The sequence below is a fragment of the Epinephelus lanceolatus genome, chromosome 4 (genome assembly GCF_041903045.1).
Source record: "Epinephelus lanceolatus isolate andai-2023 chromosome 4, ASM4190304v1, whole genome shotgun sequence".
NCBI lineage: Eukaryota > Metazoa > Chordata > Actinopteri > Perciformes > Serranidae > Epinephelus > Epinephelus lanceolatus.
In genome coordinates, this window is record NC_135737.1 from 19039225 (window position 1) to 19057625 (window position 18401).

At 41.1% G+C, this 18401-nt stretch overlaps 1 protein-coding gene across 2 annotated transcripts in view; it reads right to left on the bottom strand.

Annotated features, from left to right (window-relative positions):
• Positions 1 to 13735: 13735 nt before the first annotated feature.
• The window catches only part of nectin3a (nectin cell adhesion molecule 3a), a 34666-nt gene continuing 30000 nt past the window's right edge, over positions 13736 to 18401 (bottom strand). For both annotated transcript variants that reach the window (XM_033632332.2, XM_033632331.2), the window contains exon 6: positions 13736 to 18380. In XM_033632332.2, the coding sequence (XP_033488223.1) occupies positions 17725 to 18380 (656 nt within the window). In that variant the 3' untranslated portion in view covers positions 13736 to 17724. The remainder of the gene's footprint in view (positions 18381 to 18401) is intronic.

The following is an 18401-nucleotide window of genomic DNA, read 5'->3' on the forward strand; positions in this document are numbered from 1 at the left end:
GAGCTCTAAACTTCTATTTTGAGATTTACATTCCACTTAATAATACTGGGGGGGGGGGTTGGACATTTTTGTGAGTAAAGTTGGTCTGACTGGAGCCAGACGCAGGGGCCAGACAGTTTTATTGCATTGTGGGATTACTAGCTGGCTGAAATGAAAGTGTATCGTCACAGCTACCCCCGATCCTCATGGCTGCTGCAGGCCCATTGCATGACCTCTAAAGGTAACACAGCCCGGGGTGAGTCTTAGACAGGAGCAGACATGCACCTCAGCCAAAATAAGAATGCGCCGTGACATTTGGTCTGATATCACCACAGGAGACACCCGGTTATTCAGCTAATTAGGAGAGAAAGGAGCCCTGACTGTGCAGAATAAAGCAAAGTTCAAATCAGGTGAGATTTTGCAATAAAACTTTTCTTATAAAACAGTCTAATAAGAAATGGTAATAGCAAATAGGATGCACAAAATGTCAAATTAACAGATAACACAGGAGTTGTTAGGTGTTATTTATTAAACTTTAACTTAACCAGCAAGTCTCCTGGGATATTTCATCTATTTTACAAGAGAGACGTGGTCAAAACAGCAGCATAGAGACGTTAACACACAGTCACACACAATTACTTTACAACACTCACATAAAATAAAATTAAATAGGACCTGAGAGGCATGACAAACGGTAACACTGCTTGTGAAACATTTTTTGAATGTTGTTTAAAGGTTCAGTGTGTAGGATTCAGGGGGGTATACTGGCAGGAATGGAATATGATATAATAAGTATGTTTTCTTTAGTTATACATCACCTGAAAATAAAAATTGTTGTGTAACCTTACAATGAGTAGTTTATATCTACACAGGGATGTTTCTATTGTAGCCCAAAACGGACAAACCAAACACTGACTCTGGATAGGGCCATTTGTGTTTTTGCTTTGGCCACTGTAGTAAGCAGCCCATCTCTGACATGCTGAACAATGTCAGGGAAACAATGAATTGTAACATGTAACGGCTTTATTCAGTGTTTTTTTTTTTATTACCGGTTTTAACCACTTGCTCCATTTGATTTGGAGAGGAAGAGACCTGTGTGTATTATTCAGCTGCCGGTAAAAGCCTTCTGAACAATGAACACTGAAGTAATTCTAACCAGAAGTTTCAGCTGGTTGCAATTTGCAATCCTCATCGCTAGATGTCACTAAATCCCCCTAAATCGTACACACTGTTTCTTTAAATGCCTAATATGCAGCAGTAAAGGAAGTGATTATATTTGTTATGAGGTATAGAAGCCTATATCACACTGTAGAAATACTTTGTCAGAAGTAAAACTTTTGCACTGAAAAAACATACACAAGCATGTTGTACTTAAAGTGACAAAAGTAAAAGCACACAATGCAGAAACATGGCCACTGTGAGTTCTGTAGTTGGTGGATGTGGAGCTGATTTAAAACCACTTTATGAGGTAGTTTAATCTGTTATGATGACATGCTATATGTACAATCTTACTTTGCAAAGTAACTATAGCTGTTAAATAAATGTAGCGGAGTAGAAGTACACAGTAGCATAAAGTGGAGATACTCAAGCAAAATACAAGTACCTCAGAATTGTACTTCAGTACATTACTTGACTTGCTACATTTTACCTGCACTGATACAGAGGCGGAGTTCCAAAATTTAGTTTATCATGTGAATTATTTCAAATCCAGGGTGCAGTATGAAGATGCTCAGTCTATATTATGTCATATGATAGCTGTTCACTGAGCTCCTTCCAGTCAACACATATAAACTGGAATGATGAGTTACAACACAGAGAGATAAATGGCAAGCTAGATTAAGTCTGTGTATGTAGCAGGGCTGTAACCATGAAAAGGACCTGAGCCAATGTCTCTCCGACACGACACCTCAGGTATTTTAAAAAATAAACTCTAACATGTTTAAATTATTTGAATTCCTCATATTGTTTATTCTGTTTTAGCTTCAAAAAGCCTTTTACAAACTGCCAGGAATAAAATTCTGTTGAGGACATGCTGAATCCTTTATTTAATTATATTTGGTTGGCCTAAAAATATACTAAGACCCACTGTGCTATTTAGGCGATTGCCTATTCATCAAATTAAAGTATATAATTACCAAGGTTTCTAAACTGCCAAATTCCTACAATAATCAAATTAAAATGGACATATTAAGCTTAGTGTCCTTTTGAACATTTAAGGTAAATTTTATTGGTAAAATTGAATTCTGTTTTAAGTTGGTCATAGTTTGCTTTAGGCAGAGGGCGACTGTAAAGATAAGTGTATCATCTGCATAGAAACAAATCTACCTATATTGTTTATTAAATAGAAAACAGGCACTGCTAAACAATCCTGTGGTACACCTTTTGCAATCTTTAGGACTTTTGGCGCAGTTGTCAACATAAACAATTTGTATTCTGTTTGAAAGATAATACAAATTTGGTTTTCTAGTTTACTTATTCATTGTTATTCTGCCCATATTTTCCACCAAACTGTGAAAGTGAAGCTGAAGCATTAACGACACATTTGAAGTATGACATCTCAGGGGAAGGTCAAAGGTTAACATGTATATCCTTAAAATCATTCACACCATCACACCGTCAAACTAATGGAACCAGAGCTTCACTCCACCTCTGGTCCTTTTCTAAGTAACCGACCCCTCCACCTGTCATCTGAACAGCAAGCATTAACATGTGATTGGTCAGCAGGGAGTAACCTGGGATCATTACTGCCAATAAACCCGAGAGTGCATGAAGGTTCCGTCTGACAGGAGGGATAAAGGGTGGAAAGAAAGTTAAATTTGTTGGAAATCCATCTCATCTTGACACTGAGGAGAGAACAAGATGAGCTTAGCCACTTTTTTCTAATCCAGAAATGAAATGAAATTCAATCAACCTTTATTTCCCCTCCTGCTGGCAGAGACGGTGGAAATATTCTGTTTTGTCTTCAGTTTTCGGTCTTCTCTCCTTCCTCCGAAGCCGCGGGGGCAGCAGCCTCCAACTCCTGACCGTCGCTGCGTGAGCGCAGCACTGGCCAGTGTTAAATCTCAGTAATTAAGATTTCACGCTGCTCGACTTTAAAAGCCCCTAAATGGGCCTCCCGCAGCCTCCCGCCGCTCCTTGTTGAAAGTAATTTATTCGATTTGACACAAGTTGTGCTTCACCTCATCCTCGCCTCTCCCGCAACACACGCCAGTGTTGTGGTGGAACAATGGAGTTTCTCTCCTCCTTTTGTCTCTATTTTCTTTTGTCATCCCTGCTTCTGTATATGATCGTGGCTGGATTTAATTAAGCCAAAAGTGCCTCTGTTTTAGATGAGGTCATAGATAATTAAGAAGTCAAGTGGTCAATCAAGGAACTATTGTTGGAAGAGAAAACACATCCAACACAAACAGAGGGAACAGCAGATAAATACAGCACTCCTTTCCTTCTGAATTGACCTTTGAGACCTTTTCAGTCCTTTATTCACTTAATAATATAGTTAGCCTCTTAATCTAGTCCCATTTGTTTTGGTTATGTAATTACATCGACCCCAGATCACACATTTATTGAAATATGTGTTCAGGTCACGTTTAAAAGTGCCTAAGCCTGTTTATCAATAGGTTTAGAGCTGGATTAACCCTCTATGGGGCCCTGGTACAAAAATGAGCTATAGGTCCCTTGACTCACTGTTTCTCCCACTCTTTGTGTCTTGTGTACGTATTAGTTGGTGCGTAGTTTTCAGTCTGACTTCATTGTGAGATTAATGCATTTCAGCATGTGGGCTTCATCAGGATCATCATACAACACATTGCAAGAATGCTGAAATAAGATGTGTGTGAGAAAAAAAGTGACAAAATACATATAAGACAACTAAACATATACATACCCATATTAACCAGTTAGGCAAATGCTCTAAATAAAGTATTAAGTAGGCATTATGGTCATAGTTCTGACAAGAATTAAATGGTCCATGGCTGAAGTGAACGGTGAATGACCTATAGACGGTGAATCTCTTTCAGGGTACATCTATAAATCAGGAGTGGGAACCTGTATATGTGTGTGTTTGGTTTCATTCAGCATAGTGGGATGGAGTGCGTGGTGCACAAAATGAAAGTGTAAGAGGTTAGAAGCAGATCAGATCGGACCAACAGGGCACAGACCCAGGGGCCCAAAGTATCAGAATGCAGAATCACTCAAATTAACAAAAGTCTGCTGTGTCTTGCTCCTATGTTGGAGAGGTGGTGGGGCCTTTAATGTATCTGTGCTCAGGGGCCCATTGTGTACATGTATTATGTAAGTATATGTTACCAGAGAATTATGATGACCTTTAAGATTATAAATGCATTCATATTTTCACAGTTTCCCAAAGTAAAAGAGAGAGAAAGCACAATGTTTTACCTTAGCAGTGTTAATTCTGACCGCTATTTTAGATTCAGTTTTAGTCTTGAGGCATAAATGCTTATTAGTTTTAGTCACATTTTAGTCATCTTTATCCTTCTTGGTTTTAGTCTAGTTTTAATCAACAAAAACAAAAACTTTTTGTTTGTTGTTTGTTTTGACATTTTAGTCACTTCTTTTAGTCAATGTTTTCTGTATGTTTTTTAATCTTTAAACTAATCCAGTCAGGCTACTTTATGCATCAGAAATTAGTCACGGTGACAGGTGTAAAAACATTTAATTTAGACTCTGTCTCTACAACTACCAATGATTTCTCCACAGTTATAAACTATCATTTCTCCAGAAGTTTTTGAAAGGTATAAGGGGTGATTTACGAGCACACACTTACTGATCATTATTTAAAAAGCTCAACATCTCTCTATTTATGATCTCAAAAACTCTAACACCTTAAATAACTAATCTGAGACAACTAGGATTTATATCCAGGTTCATTGTAAACTCTGACATATTGATATTATTGTCAAGAGCAGAGAAATAATTCAATTAAAGTGTGAGTCCTTAATCTGCAACATGTTAGACTGTAGGTCTAAACTCCACTGAGTTAAGACTGTATACTGAGAGCACAGCTACACTCGCAGATAACCAAGCCTCCTACCTGTCTGTCAAACTGCATCAAACCATAAACTCCCTGAAACAGTCCGGACTGGGTAGAGTCCCAGGGGAAAGAACGTGAAGACCGGCAGCTGGTGGCTGCTTGCTCCGCTGCCATTCAGCGGCTAATAAGTGGAGCTGCTAACAGCCACCACTGCAACTAACCAACTCCACAAAACCATTCAGCAGCTCCAGCATCCACAGACAGACATGCATGGCTGCTTATTTACTGCTGAACTACAGCTCATAACTCACACCAACAGCTGACGCTGCCCCGGTGTGAGTGTTTTTGTTGCCTAGTGAAACATCCTGGTGCAGACTATTTACTGGAGTTTACCAGCCTGTTACTCATGTGACATTTGAAGATAATTGTAAACGTGGCTGTTCTCGGCAATCAGTGTCTGATAGTCCACTACTAACATTTCATCACATCTCATCTCGTCAACGAAATTAAGTATAGATTTCATCTTAGTTTTTATTATCAAGATCTATTTTTAGCTCGTCATCATCTTGTTTTAATCATGGAAAAAAATGTCATCATAGTTTTCAGTTCAACACTGTACCTTAGGGGAAAAAAATGTAAGTAAAATTATAGAAAAACAACAAAATGTGCAAAAGATGTACTGTAGAGACTGTGTTCCTGAAGAACAACAAGCAGCAGTGACGGACATAATTAAGACATCAAAAACAAATTAGGCTAACACAGGTCATGAAATTAACAATGCTGTCCTCATAATGATGTAGGCCTCTATCTGCTTGAGATATGTGAATACTCTGCGTGCCCCTGCAGTAGATCAGAGCCATAAATCAGATATGTTAAGGCCACGCTGATGTTGTTGTAACAAAAAAGCACATGTCCTGACTGTAAGCCCGAGCCCTGGTGATACATCATCCAGCCAAACAGCTGAGTGTGACAGGCTCATCTGTCCCAGTCAGCAGAGGTCCCCCTGTTAGATAAAAGACTGAAGAGGACGGCCGCAAAACAAAGGTAGCAAACACAAATCAGAGCTAAACAGATGTATAACACATTATAAAATCCAAACTAGCTGACTGATTCATAATATGCTGAGTCTGCGGGGGCTTCATGCGAGGTGAGGTTTTACGACCACTCATCTGCTCCAGGGACCTGGAACTAACAACAACAGCCTCCGGTGGTGGTCTGCTGGCTGCCGAGCTCTGACACCGAGGCAGGCAGCGGTCACATGACAAGCGCCATCACGTGCACAAACGCACACAGTTGGTGGTAGACGAGCGGAGAGTGGACCGCTGGTCCGGCTGTCAGACTGCATCCACACGACCCTCTGTCCAACTGTTCACAGAAAGCATGCAAAGGGGAGTGGTGGGTGTCTGGTCAGCCAGATTAGAGGCCGCTTCTTTGGCCTTGTAGTAGTCGCAGATTGACAGACGCGAGCAGGTGAAGGAAACAGAGCTTTAACACTAAAAATAAGAGCAGAGAACAGCAGACAGACAAATAGATGGACAGAAGTCCCTGAAAGTGATAGATGGTGGAATTTTTATGTCTGTTTTAAAAGTCTTTTTTAGCAGCTTAAGGGATGATGTAATGTCAATCGGTCAGTCAGTCCACCACTTTGCTCCAGACTGAAATATCTCAACAACTACTGGATGGATTAAAATGAAATTTTGTACAGACGTTCATAGTCCCCAGAGGATAACTCCTAATGGATTTGGTGATCCCCTCACTCTTTCTCCTGTGCCACTATGAGGTTGAGGCCTGTGGTTCAGAGTGAAATATCTGCACAACAACTATATGAACTAGAGTACGCTTCAACCGATCACCGCCTAAATGTTATCATCTGTTCCTTGTCCCATTATCAACCCTTCCTGACAAACAGACAAACAAACAGACCAATGCCGGCGAAAACATAACCTCCTTGGTGGAGGTAATTAAAAGGAAATTTACTACAAATATTCCCTGATCTTTCCTCTAGCTCCACCAGCAGGTCAAAATGTTCACAATGAAATATCTCAACATGTACTGACGAGATTGGCACAAGATCCTGTACATCTCCCAGACAGTTTTAATGAGTTTTATGATCCTGTGACTTTTCCTTTAGCGCCACCAGGAGGTTGAGATGTTTGGTTCAGAGTGAAATGTCGGGGCAACTTTTGTACAGATTGTAATGAAATTTGGTATTCATGGTTCCCAGAGGATGAACTGTGATAATGTTCATCTATTGACTTCTCCTATAGTGCCATCAGGTCAAGGTTTAACCCAATCGCCAGAAAAAATGTTGCTGTTTCTGCAAACGACAGCTACGTTACATTTGTATGTTATTACGAGCAATTATAAAGTCCATTATAGTAAGAAAAATCATGTCTTGGCTTAAAATACATGGTTTTCGTGGCACAATCATGTAGCGATGTCTCAGTAAAATGTGGAAACACAGCGATGAGTCACTAAAAAACACCTACTGTCTTAAAAAGGTGCTGACAAGAATGGTCTGAAGCTTGGCGTGCAGCTTGGTACTGTACGCATTTCGCTTAGCTGATACGTCACCCATAATCCTCTCCACCTCTAAAAGACAAAGTCAGCTCATATACTTTGTCACTTTACGAAATGTTCATATCATAGGCCTATGTATGGCACGTACAAATGTATCATATCTTACATTTCTAGAAATCTACAGTGCCAACATTTTCCTCTGGTGACTGGATGGCAAATTTTAAAAGACACAACTAATGACATCCCCATCAGCCTCAGCTTGTACTTCCTGTTTAGTGCTAATTAACATAATAAGCATGCTCTCTTGCTAAACTAAGATGGTGAATGTGGTAAACATTACACCTGCTTAGCACCAGCGTGCTAGCATTGTCACTGTGAGCTCTTGGCACAGCCTCACAGTGCTGCTAGCATGGCTGCAGACTTTTAGTATTGTTAACTGCACAATGTAACCTTCCTCCGGGCACCTAACATATTTTCCCAGCATAAATATAAAGTTGCATGCCCAGTCCAGTCCTGGCCTAGTCTTTGTGTGTTGTTGTTTCCTTTAATATAGCCTACGGACATTTCCCAGGGCACATTGCATTGTTTTGCAGGGATTAAAATTCACTGAAGATTATATCTGCTCCAGCACTGCAGAACAATGCAGGGGGATGTGGGGGTCTCCCCTGTCACGGCCCAGTAAGATGGCTGCCCACCCATTCTGATCAGAGCCTGTGGCATGCCATGAGCCCAATTAAAGGCTGATCCATAAGAAAAACTCAGAGCCCTGTATGTAAAACCTTTTAGCTGCGTGCCCCTTTTACTCCAACATGTGCGTGTTTTTGTCTTTAAAGGTGCCTGTTACAGTGGTGGACGGCAGAGATGGTCAGTCTGCCAAAGGTAAGAATGATCCTTTGGATGTTTTCTCACTGTCCTCACAACTATCTGTTTGTTTATACCTTGTATATTAGGCCCCAGAGAAAACCACTCTATCATCCCAGTTTAATTTCATATTGTGCAATAAGATATGCTGCTCTCAGTAGTTTTCTTTAAACTGTCTCTGGAAAACTTTCTGAGTCAGCAGAGAGAAACGCAGGCTTGCCTCGCAGTGCTTTCAGAGCAGCAAGCTTTTCCACGGTGGCAGAGCGAGCTGGGAACACAGGATCTGATCTGTAAATGGCCCTCAGTGCAATCTAGAGTAACAATGTGCCTCATCCATGAAAACCTTCATTGTCTTTGCCCTCGGTCTCAGAGGAGTCGCTGCACAAAGAGGGGTCTGTCACGGTGCCCAACCTCTCTTCATTCATGCTGCAAACAAGTCAGAGTGACTACTTAAAGGTGATACATGTAGGGGGGTTTGTAAACGTCCTGAATCAGATAAGAGTTATTTCTCTCTGTGCTCATGTGAGATTTTTAATCAGAAACATTTGATAATTCTTTCCGCATGTGGAAAATTCTACAGAAAGGGTTTTCAGAGATGAACACTGCAGCACAGAGCAGATAATTAAGACTGCCTGCAAGCATATGACTGTCATGTCTGTGATACACTGGGTTATTTAAATGCTCCCATTGGACACAACAATGAAAACCCTACACTTGTGGCTTGTAAATCACAAAAAGAAAAGTGAAACAGTAGCGGTCTGTAGACAGACCAGAGGCCCTGGGCTTTTTGTAGCCTCATTCTAAATGTTTTTTTTTTCTATTGTTTATACTAATTTGTTTAGGGTGGTCTTTGTTTAGAATATATACAGTATATACATTTTATATATATATATATATATATATATGTGTGTGTGTGTGTGTGTGTGTGCTTTATGCCATAATCTAAACAAAGCAACACAAAAAAAACAGTGGAGGTCCATGTAGTGGCTGTTCGATGGTAACAAACGTCCAAATGTCTCATGCCAATATTATCTTGAGGAGAGCGGATTTTAAGTTTGGCAGCAGCAGCAGCATGATTGGCTAACCGGGAGAGGGAAAAGCCATAGTCAGCTGATTGGTGAGTGGGGTAGAGGAACAGTTGTGAATGGATATAGCATAAAGACAGTCTTCTTGTCTGAACTTATGCTGAGCTCCATAACATGAAATTATAACACTGTTAGACATTTAAAATATCGTCAACCAAAACTGAACATCTGTCCAATACATGAGTCCAACATCTTTCTCACCTTATGATGACATTCAGTGCCAGTTGGGTAAGTCTAATATTCACGTTACTTTTAGCTCTGTTTTTGGTCTCCACCAACACCCAATGGAAATTAGTTGCTGGCTGCTCCACTATGTTCACCAGCTAGTTACTGACTTTGTCTGTCTGCATTTTGGTGCCTAACTGGTGGGATACGGGCATATTTTTTGCTGTAAAACAATGTTCATAAGAGCGGAGAGAGAGATAGAGATGTCACAGGCCAGAAAAACAAAATAAAAACTGAAAGATGCTACGGTCATTTTATCAGTTGTCAAAATGTGAAAATATTGATTATAGCAGCTTTTAGTCACTGAAAGGCCTTTAAGGATCTCAGATAAAAACAAATTAAATTTGAACATCCACAACAAGTGGGCAAACTGTCCACTAGGGAAGATTGTGTGATGCAATTAAAAGCTTAAAAACAGCTATTACATGGAACTTGCAGTGAGATTTAAAAACTAAAGAAAATCGCAATAAAGTACAATGAAAAATATGTTTTTCACTATGCTCTTATAGAAACTGCTTTTGACTGAAACAGACCTGAGTTGGGTTTTTTTCCAGGTACTTGCCGCCACTCTCTCAGCTGCAGGTGGCTGCTGCCCTGAAGCCTCACACACTTCACACCGAGACGAGGGCCAGGAGGACCGCAGGCCATGTGACAACATTTTTGTTGTAACTGCTCCGCACTCTCCCACCCTCTGCAGCATTTCATTATTTCCAAACCCATGAGCTCAAACAATTTGTCTGTTCAGCTCAGTCAGCTGTGGCCTTTGAAGTGAGCTCCCCGGTGATGTGTTCGTGTTCATTAGCTAACAATCAGTGTTTTTGGAGAGGAGGAGGAGGAGGAGGAGGAGGAGGAGGAGGGTAGGAGCACAAAATAGAAGTGGCCACCTCTCTTTTCTTCAGTGTGAATTAATAAATCATGAAAGGTAACAAAGAAAACAACACCGGTGGTACACTGGGAGTGAAGAAGAAAACCAGCACTTTTACAAGAATACTTTCCAAAGGTTAGAGTTTGATGCAGAAACCCATCCTGACTTTAACATGTTTGGGTGGGGTCTTAAAGAATGTTGAAAGGACCCGCTGCTGTTTTACGAGGTAACAAAACTAAACACATTTGCTGACGGATTCATTAAGTGTGAAAAAATGCCCCTCACAGCCATCTGCCAAAAAGTTAAGAAAGGCAAAAAGGAGACGTAACCTAAGCCCACCAACACAGCGTTATTTACCCCCGCTGCCTGCACAAACATGCAGATGGTAGCAGTGATGGATTAGGCTGGGGTTATCCCAGTCAGGCAACGCCATGATAATAGAGTGAGTGCTTTTGGGCCGAGGCAACGTGGACACTAAAGTGATGAAAGTGAAGTCCAAGAAGGGAGATTTCTGTCCAACATGCCACAGAGGATTAAGTATCTGGTTTCTCCTCCTGCTCTTAATCTGGACCAGAGGGGGCGATTGTCACTGTGCTAAACAACACGCATTGATAGTGTTGGTGTCACCTCCAAAGCCAGGTTAACACTGGGGATTAAACGCAGGCACTTAGAGTGGGAGGACTCGGATTGGGGATGCCATTGTGAATTCCTGTGTCAGTGTTTTGAGGGCATAATTTCAGTGTGATAAGTTCACAATATTCAAAAAGACACATCTTACTCTTGGGGCTGATGGGTGACAGGAGGGAGTTGTGGGTGGTCAGCAGCCGTCCGGTCAATGCAGGCGTGATAAAAAACCCGAGCAGCCTCACTCGTTTCACTCTGTGAACCGGTGATGAAGAGGGTGCTGAGTTAGACAGGATGGAGAGCTGTGTGAAATGGGTCAGTTAGTTACTATCACAGGTGTGGACAGTGGAAGAGGCTGAAGGTGACAGAGACTGATGGCCCCTGGCCTGAGAGGCTGAAACATCTTTACCTCATATAGGGGAGAAAAAGGATCTTTTCTGTAGCTCTGTAAGTTGCCATGTGTCATCTTAAAAACTTGGTGAATGGCAGAGTAGTGGTAAAGCTGGCACATCCTGCAAACTGGTACTAATTGGACTTGTAGTAAGACTGTTTTGTCATCCATCAAGGCCAAGAATAAACTTCACTTCTCAGTTGTGCCATTGAATACTTTGCAATTATTACACACTTAAGTAATGTGGAAACAGGAAACTGGTAAAGGAGGAACATGAAGACTCTCAACAACACTGACTGAAAGACAGAAAAACAAAACAAAACTAAACTAACTTCTGTAATTTAGTCCTCCCCCCCCAGGGGCAAATGCACTACAACAGCCCCAAACATTTCCATTAAGATAAACGTGTTGCAGATTAAGGCTCCAATCAAACAGCGCGCATTTTAGCAGCTTTTTGTAGTCGTTTTCAAAAAGAGTGAAGCCTTTTGCTTGCTGATTTTGCAGAACACCCTGCATATTTCTGGTCTATGCACCTCGTGTTCTTGCAGGAGCACCCTGATCGGCTCAAGTTGAAAACACCTCAACTGACAGTGGAAGAAGTGCCTGACGTCTTTCTTTTTTTCCCCATTGTCCAGTCAGATGAAATGAGAGGTGGGCCTTCTGTACTATAGTAGCGTTAACAACAAGTAGCAGCGTACATGGCTTGTGTCACGCAAACATTAGGGTTCTTTTATTGTCCCCCTAGGCGAGCTGCAAGACAAATCTGAACAAATTGTTGCCTTAACCACTTATGTTTTACCAACAGTAATTAGGGCTGACAGCAGACTGTCCCACAAATTTATCCTAAAATGCCTTGAACTGACCATTATCCAGGCGAAGCTCCTGGACCAGCTCTTAGTACTCCTTGTAATTTCTCCTCTCTCCGAGGGTCTCACGTACCCACATGGATCTCTGTTTCCCTGTTTTCAGCCCCAAAGTGCCCTCTGTATGTCCATTATTATGCAGATTTTAAGGTACAGAAATAAGCTAAGGACAGATGATTTAGTGGTTGCCCAGAAATAATAATTAAAAAAAGACGTAGCAAGCTGCAAACAACTCTCTGTTGGATTGTAGCAGGCGTCAACAAAAGGCAGTGCTGTGATCTTCGCATTCTGCAACCTGCAAAACGTGCTCTGTCTGATCAAGGCCTGAGAAACTATTCCATTTCAAAAGCACATACAAAAATCCAAAACATGCTGCAAACAAAAAAAACAACAACAATCAAATGCAACAGAAAGACGCTGCAGACACAGCGTCAACCCAACCAAAGTTCTCTGGTCTTCTGGGGCAGTAGTTCCCAACTGATCCAGCAACAGGGGCAAGATTCTTCATTAGTCATTAGTTCAAGGTCCACTTAGTTCATTATATTTAGCATGATACTGGCCAAAATTCAATATCCCTCACTCATTTTACAGCTGGAAATTCACCATACTTCAAAATAAAGTGCAGTTTGTACAAACTTGACACATTCGTGAGTCACTTGCAGCCCATTCAGAATGGACCCACAACCCACTTTTGGAACGCGACCCACCAGTTGGGAACCACTGCTCTAGGGGGAGCGCTTAGATGAACAGCTGGACTTTCGACCCGACAGAGAGAGAAACCAGACGAGAGCATCTGTTCTGTTTTTGAAACAGTAAGAAAATTGAAATAAAGTGGCAACATAAAAAGTTATGTATTCTTCTTTATATTTGGCCTTAGAGTTTTACAATGTGATAAAACACCAACAGATTTATGTTGCTAATGCAAGCCTGTAAATCTGTAGTGGGTTTTTTGTTGGCTTTGAATGCCTCCTTTCTGTATTTGCAGCATTTTGCTGTAAATGTATTTTTTAGCTTTCTGCAGCATGTGTTTTCATTATCAGCATGTTTCTGTTGCATTTGTTTTGCATTCATATGTTTTAGAATTGCCATCATTTCTGAAGCTGAGGCAGGTTTCTCCAAATGGAAATGTTACGGGCTGTTGTAACTCAATGGCCCTTGTCTGCCATCATACCTGTATCTATCTGTAAAGCTTTAAATGGTTATGGGCAATCTAAATATTAAATTAACACAATACTCATCAAAAGAAAAAAGAATCTGATGCAAGTTAAAGAACTTAATAAAGCAAAATAAAAATCTCGCTCTCTGAAAGCAGAATCCCCGGACAAATACGAGTGCAATAATCATGGTCTTTTATTGCAAACAAAGGAACAAAATACAATCTACCACACTTTCATCTCTGATTCCTGTGAGACATCAATCATTCAAACAACAACATACAAAATAATGGGTCTGAAACTCTCGTGAACAAATATAAAATGCAGTGAAAACAGGCTCGCCCTCGACGTTATCATGAGACGAGAGCTCCTCGAACGCACGTAAGATAAAGTAATACTCTGTGAAAATTACAGACCTCATACAAAAAAAATAAGATTTTTTTTTTCAATAATAATAATAAAAAAAAAACAGCCAGCATATTTACAGGACAACAATATTTTCTATGAATCTGGCTTGCCTAAATTCCCAGTGAAACTTTACTTATTACAATTTTCTCAGTAACTAACTTGTTACATGTGTCCTCTCAAAGTGAATAAGGCATGACAATCAACCTTTTGTCTACTCCGACCTTTTGATAACAGCAAATGTTAAATATCAAGATGGAAGACATATTAAGGGACCAGTCAGTCCTCCTCTTTAACGATATTAATATCCTTTATATTAACGCTTGTCATTTTTCAAAGTTTCTGTGCATTGCTCAGCCCGTCTAAGGCACCAACTATTCAGTAGGGGAGTCCAGAACAAACTGTACATGAGCATAAAAAATCAAACTGAGAGAACAGCTAATCCTATGCTAACCTATTAGCATTATGTACATGTATATAAACATTAGTGATGAGAAATAAGGAAAGTTGTAGGAAGCGAATAACTTAATTTACATGCAACCAGTTGGTGAGCGATCCAAAAGAACTTTACAAAAACATTCATCACTTCAGCTCAGTCCTTTAGAGATGAAACAGAGACTGAGAGATCAGTTTTAGAGCAGAGACAGCAGTTTGCATGGAGTGACTAATAAGAAACAAGTTGGCAGCTACAAATCAGCCTTGTATATATGTAAAAAAAAAAATTAAAAAAAATGTGTGCATGCAGACACAGATGTGCTATATATCAGCAACTTTGAGCACTTTCATTGCCAAGTGCGATGAGGAAAAAAAAAAAAAGGAAAGTTAATTAAAAAGCTGAAGGTTTGAGGTGAGGACTGCTCCTCCAATGTGGGCTGCAGTGGCAGATGTGTGGCGGCTGGGTGCGTGTGTGTGCGACGATGAGAGTGAGAGCGAGATTATTTTCAGACATCTAAACCTTTCGACCAAAGTCTTGGCATGGGAAAAGCAGGGTGGAGAAGGGTTAAAAAAAAAAAAAAAAAAACGCACCCACAATCTATAAAACCCCAATAAGAAAGAAAGAGACCTCAAAGTGTACCCCCACCCCTCGTGCTGACCTGACTGTAACACACATACATGGCTCCGTCTTCGAGCAACAAACACCCTGATTGACTAAACAGGGATCTTTCCAAAAAGGGTTATGTTTTCCCTTTCATGTGAGGCCACTTTGATCCATGTATCAATCCTGAGGAAACAAAAAAAAGGGGGAGCACTAAGTGGAAAAGTGTAAGGTCAAATCAAGCCGTGAGAGATGAGATCATTCATGATGTCAACTCTTTTGTTTTGAATAAGTGTCACTGGGTTTGTTGTTTGTAGGAAAAGAAAAAAAGATACATATCCTTTTGGGAGCCATTGTACAGACAGCTCTAACCTAGATGGTTCTTAAACCAATTTTTTCACTCATGGATTAAATTTCTAGTTTCCATGATCGCTGTAGATCCTCAGAGGAGCTCCGGAGGAGCCAAACCCCAACATTATAGCCTGTTCTGTGATCAGTAGTGATGTCAGCCGCTCACAATGTTTCCAACTGTGCTGTGAGGTATTCGCGCAATCATACTTCAAACGCGTACAAACTAAAGCTGAAGGATCACTTTATTAGTGCTCCTTTTTCTGAGCTCTCTGACACCCCCCCCTTTTCTTTTTTTTTTTTTCAACAAGTATTTTGCTTTCACCATCGTGAATCACGACCCTGGAGTGTCGAGCGGGAGCAGTGAAACTGTTGGTGGTTTATGGAGCCGCATAATGTCGGATGATGACAGCTGTGATAGTCGCATCTGGTATTTATATCTCATTGCTTTGATCCCATGTTTAAAATAAAAACTATAATGACCAATTGGTGTTTGTGTGCAGACAGAAATCAGAGGATACAGAGGAGGGAAAATGAGACAGACAGCGAGGCAGCCTGTTATCATGGCTAAGTGGAAGGGGCTGAAGCCTGGTAGGCCTCCTTTGATGTTCACTGACAACTGTAATAATGGAGTTGTGCTTTTTCACTGCAAGAAAGTGACTGTATTAACACATTTCAGTAATGATAACAGTGCATTTGGTTTAAGTTCTGATCCTTGAGACTTTCATTAAATCAAACCTGATGTGTAATACTTTTTATATTGGTAATTTTTCAGCAGTAATTATATCTCTACTGTTTCATTGCTGTTTCGTTGCTAGGGCAACAGCTTTGGTTCCTGTTTACTTCCTGTCAGCTACCAAGGAAACTATAATATAAATTATATTATATATAAATATATTTAGTGTGTTTGTGTTGTCAAATTTGAAGCAATATGTAGTTATTACTGGTAGTGGCAGAGTCCCGTTCCCACACTAGGCTGCCATCCTAAACAAGATGGATTCAGAGGAAACAATGTGTACAGTTTTTACAGTTTTATGTTATTGTTATCAGTCTCTGTGTCGCATTCTTCTTACACTGAGTCAGAGCTGCAATAAGTTACTGCTGTTTTCAACTGCTGCTGTTTCACATTAAAAGTATTCAGCTGGCAAGACACCAGGTGGCTTTTATTGTGAAAGCACCAACGGGGAAACATTAAGTATTTGTCACTGTGGTTAGAGCTGAGCTCACCAGCTCATCAGTTGACCAGACATTCCTGGCTTTTTTTTGGTTAGTGACTCATTCTTACTTTACACAAGCAAGTAAGTGAACAAAAAGGAACAGCCACGCATCTGCAGGTGACAAGATGCACATCAGCTGCAAGTATTACTGATTGACATCTTTGTTAAAGCATCAGTTTGTCTGGCTGCACTGTAAACAGATACACAAGTTGCTTCTTTTGTGTGTTTGCTGCAGTATTATATCACACTTCCTCTTACAACTGTAACCACGGGTGTCACCAATCAACCAGGAAAGAAATCTTAAGGATTACAACTTTAAGAGTGTAGATATCTTTAAAATAAATAAGCTGAATTGGAGCTGAAAGTAAAAATACTTCCACAGGGAGTGGCCACTCTGTCTCAGCTTTCAGGGTTACCATTTCATGAATAATTTACATAAGATACTGAGAGTTTTTTAAAGCCACTGAAGAACTTAACTAAAGGTTTACCGGGGGTTTTCTTTGTAATGTCAGTTAGCTTTTCCCTCAAAACAATGCAATTCTCCCTTTAATCATGAGTGCTTAGTGAACCTTCCCTTTAACTTGATGATACATCTTGTTTTTTTATGAAAGCATGCATTATAATTTGCCTTAAATACTGGTTGCAGCCATGATAAACATCTCATCGGTATGAAAATGCCGTAAGCAATCATGGGACCGTTTTGAAAATGCCACAGAAGTTGCGAGGTTTTACGGGAGCAGAGCTCAGTCAGTCGGGGATATAAATACTTCACTAACAAGGGTTTCAACACCTGCCCTGTGACCTGTGTTAAAGACAGGTGCAAACACAAACAAGCAGAATAGAAAACCTCATTCACATCAGTTGAAACGTCACTGTATGCCAAAGCCTCTTAAGCCCACACAGATAGTATCACTGTTCCAGCTTATTTGTAGCTCCTTGAAATGCTACAAATGTGTAATACAATCCACATACACGTCCTTAAGGTTAAGTGGTTACAATCAAGGCAGAGCAGTATTGTTCAAAGAGCTCATTGTGAAACTGAGTGGAGAAGTTGTACTCATCCTTTAACTGAAATGACACCTTTAATGATATTTATATCTGCCACGTGTGAAATCAGTCTCAGTCAGTCATTTGTCCGTTTTTTTTCCTTCACTCGTTTCCTCAAACGTACCACTCCCTGCGTGAGATCACAGATCCGTCCATGTGGGACACATAGTCGCTGTCTGTGCCATTGTCATAGCAGTCATCCGGGAGATAGGGGGAGCCGTTGTTCACTATGGGGCTGTGCACAGGAGGCCCGCAGGGGTGCATGTTTTGGGTGTTGTAGTGATCTGGGTAGTAGTTTCCCTCCTTGTGACCCCTGTGGCCATCCCCCCTGTCGGCCCAGTCATCCCTATCCTTGTGGTCAGGGGTGTAGTCCGGGTAAATGATGTCTCCACCCAGTTTGGGTTTCAACTCCTGGCTGCCTTTGCTCGTCTTGTCCCCGTAGACTTCCTGTAGCTCATGCGGCTGCAGCACGTCCAGCTGAGATTCCTTCTGCATGTCGGAGGGTCCCAGGTACTGTTTGGTGTAGTAGTCTCCTCTGAAGGTCCGGCGCTGTCGCATGAAGCAGGCGCCGCCAAGGATCAGCAAGAGAATCAGGAATAACACTCCACCTACGGCCCCTCCGACAATTGTGCCCAGGCTGCTGTCAGGTAAGGAGGCCAGGGTCGGGGAGGTGAACAGGGCTCTCCGCTGGTCGACAGCAGTGCCGGTTCCGGAGGTGTCATGGAGGAGAGATGCGGTGGTGCTGGGGGCTGCCGTGGTGGGGGGAGGATCTGCGGAGAGAACATGTGATG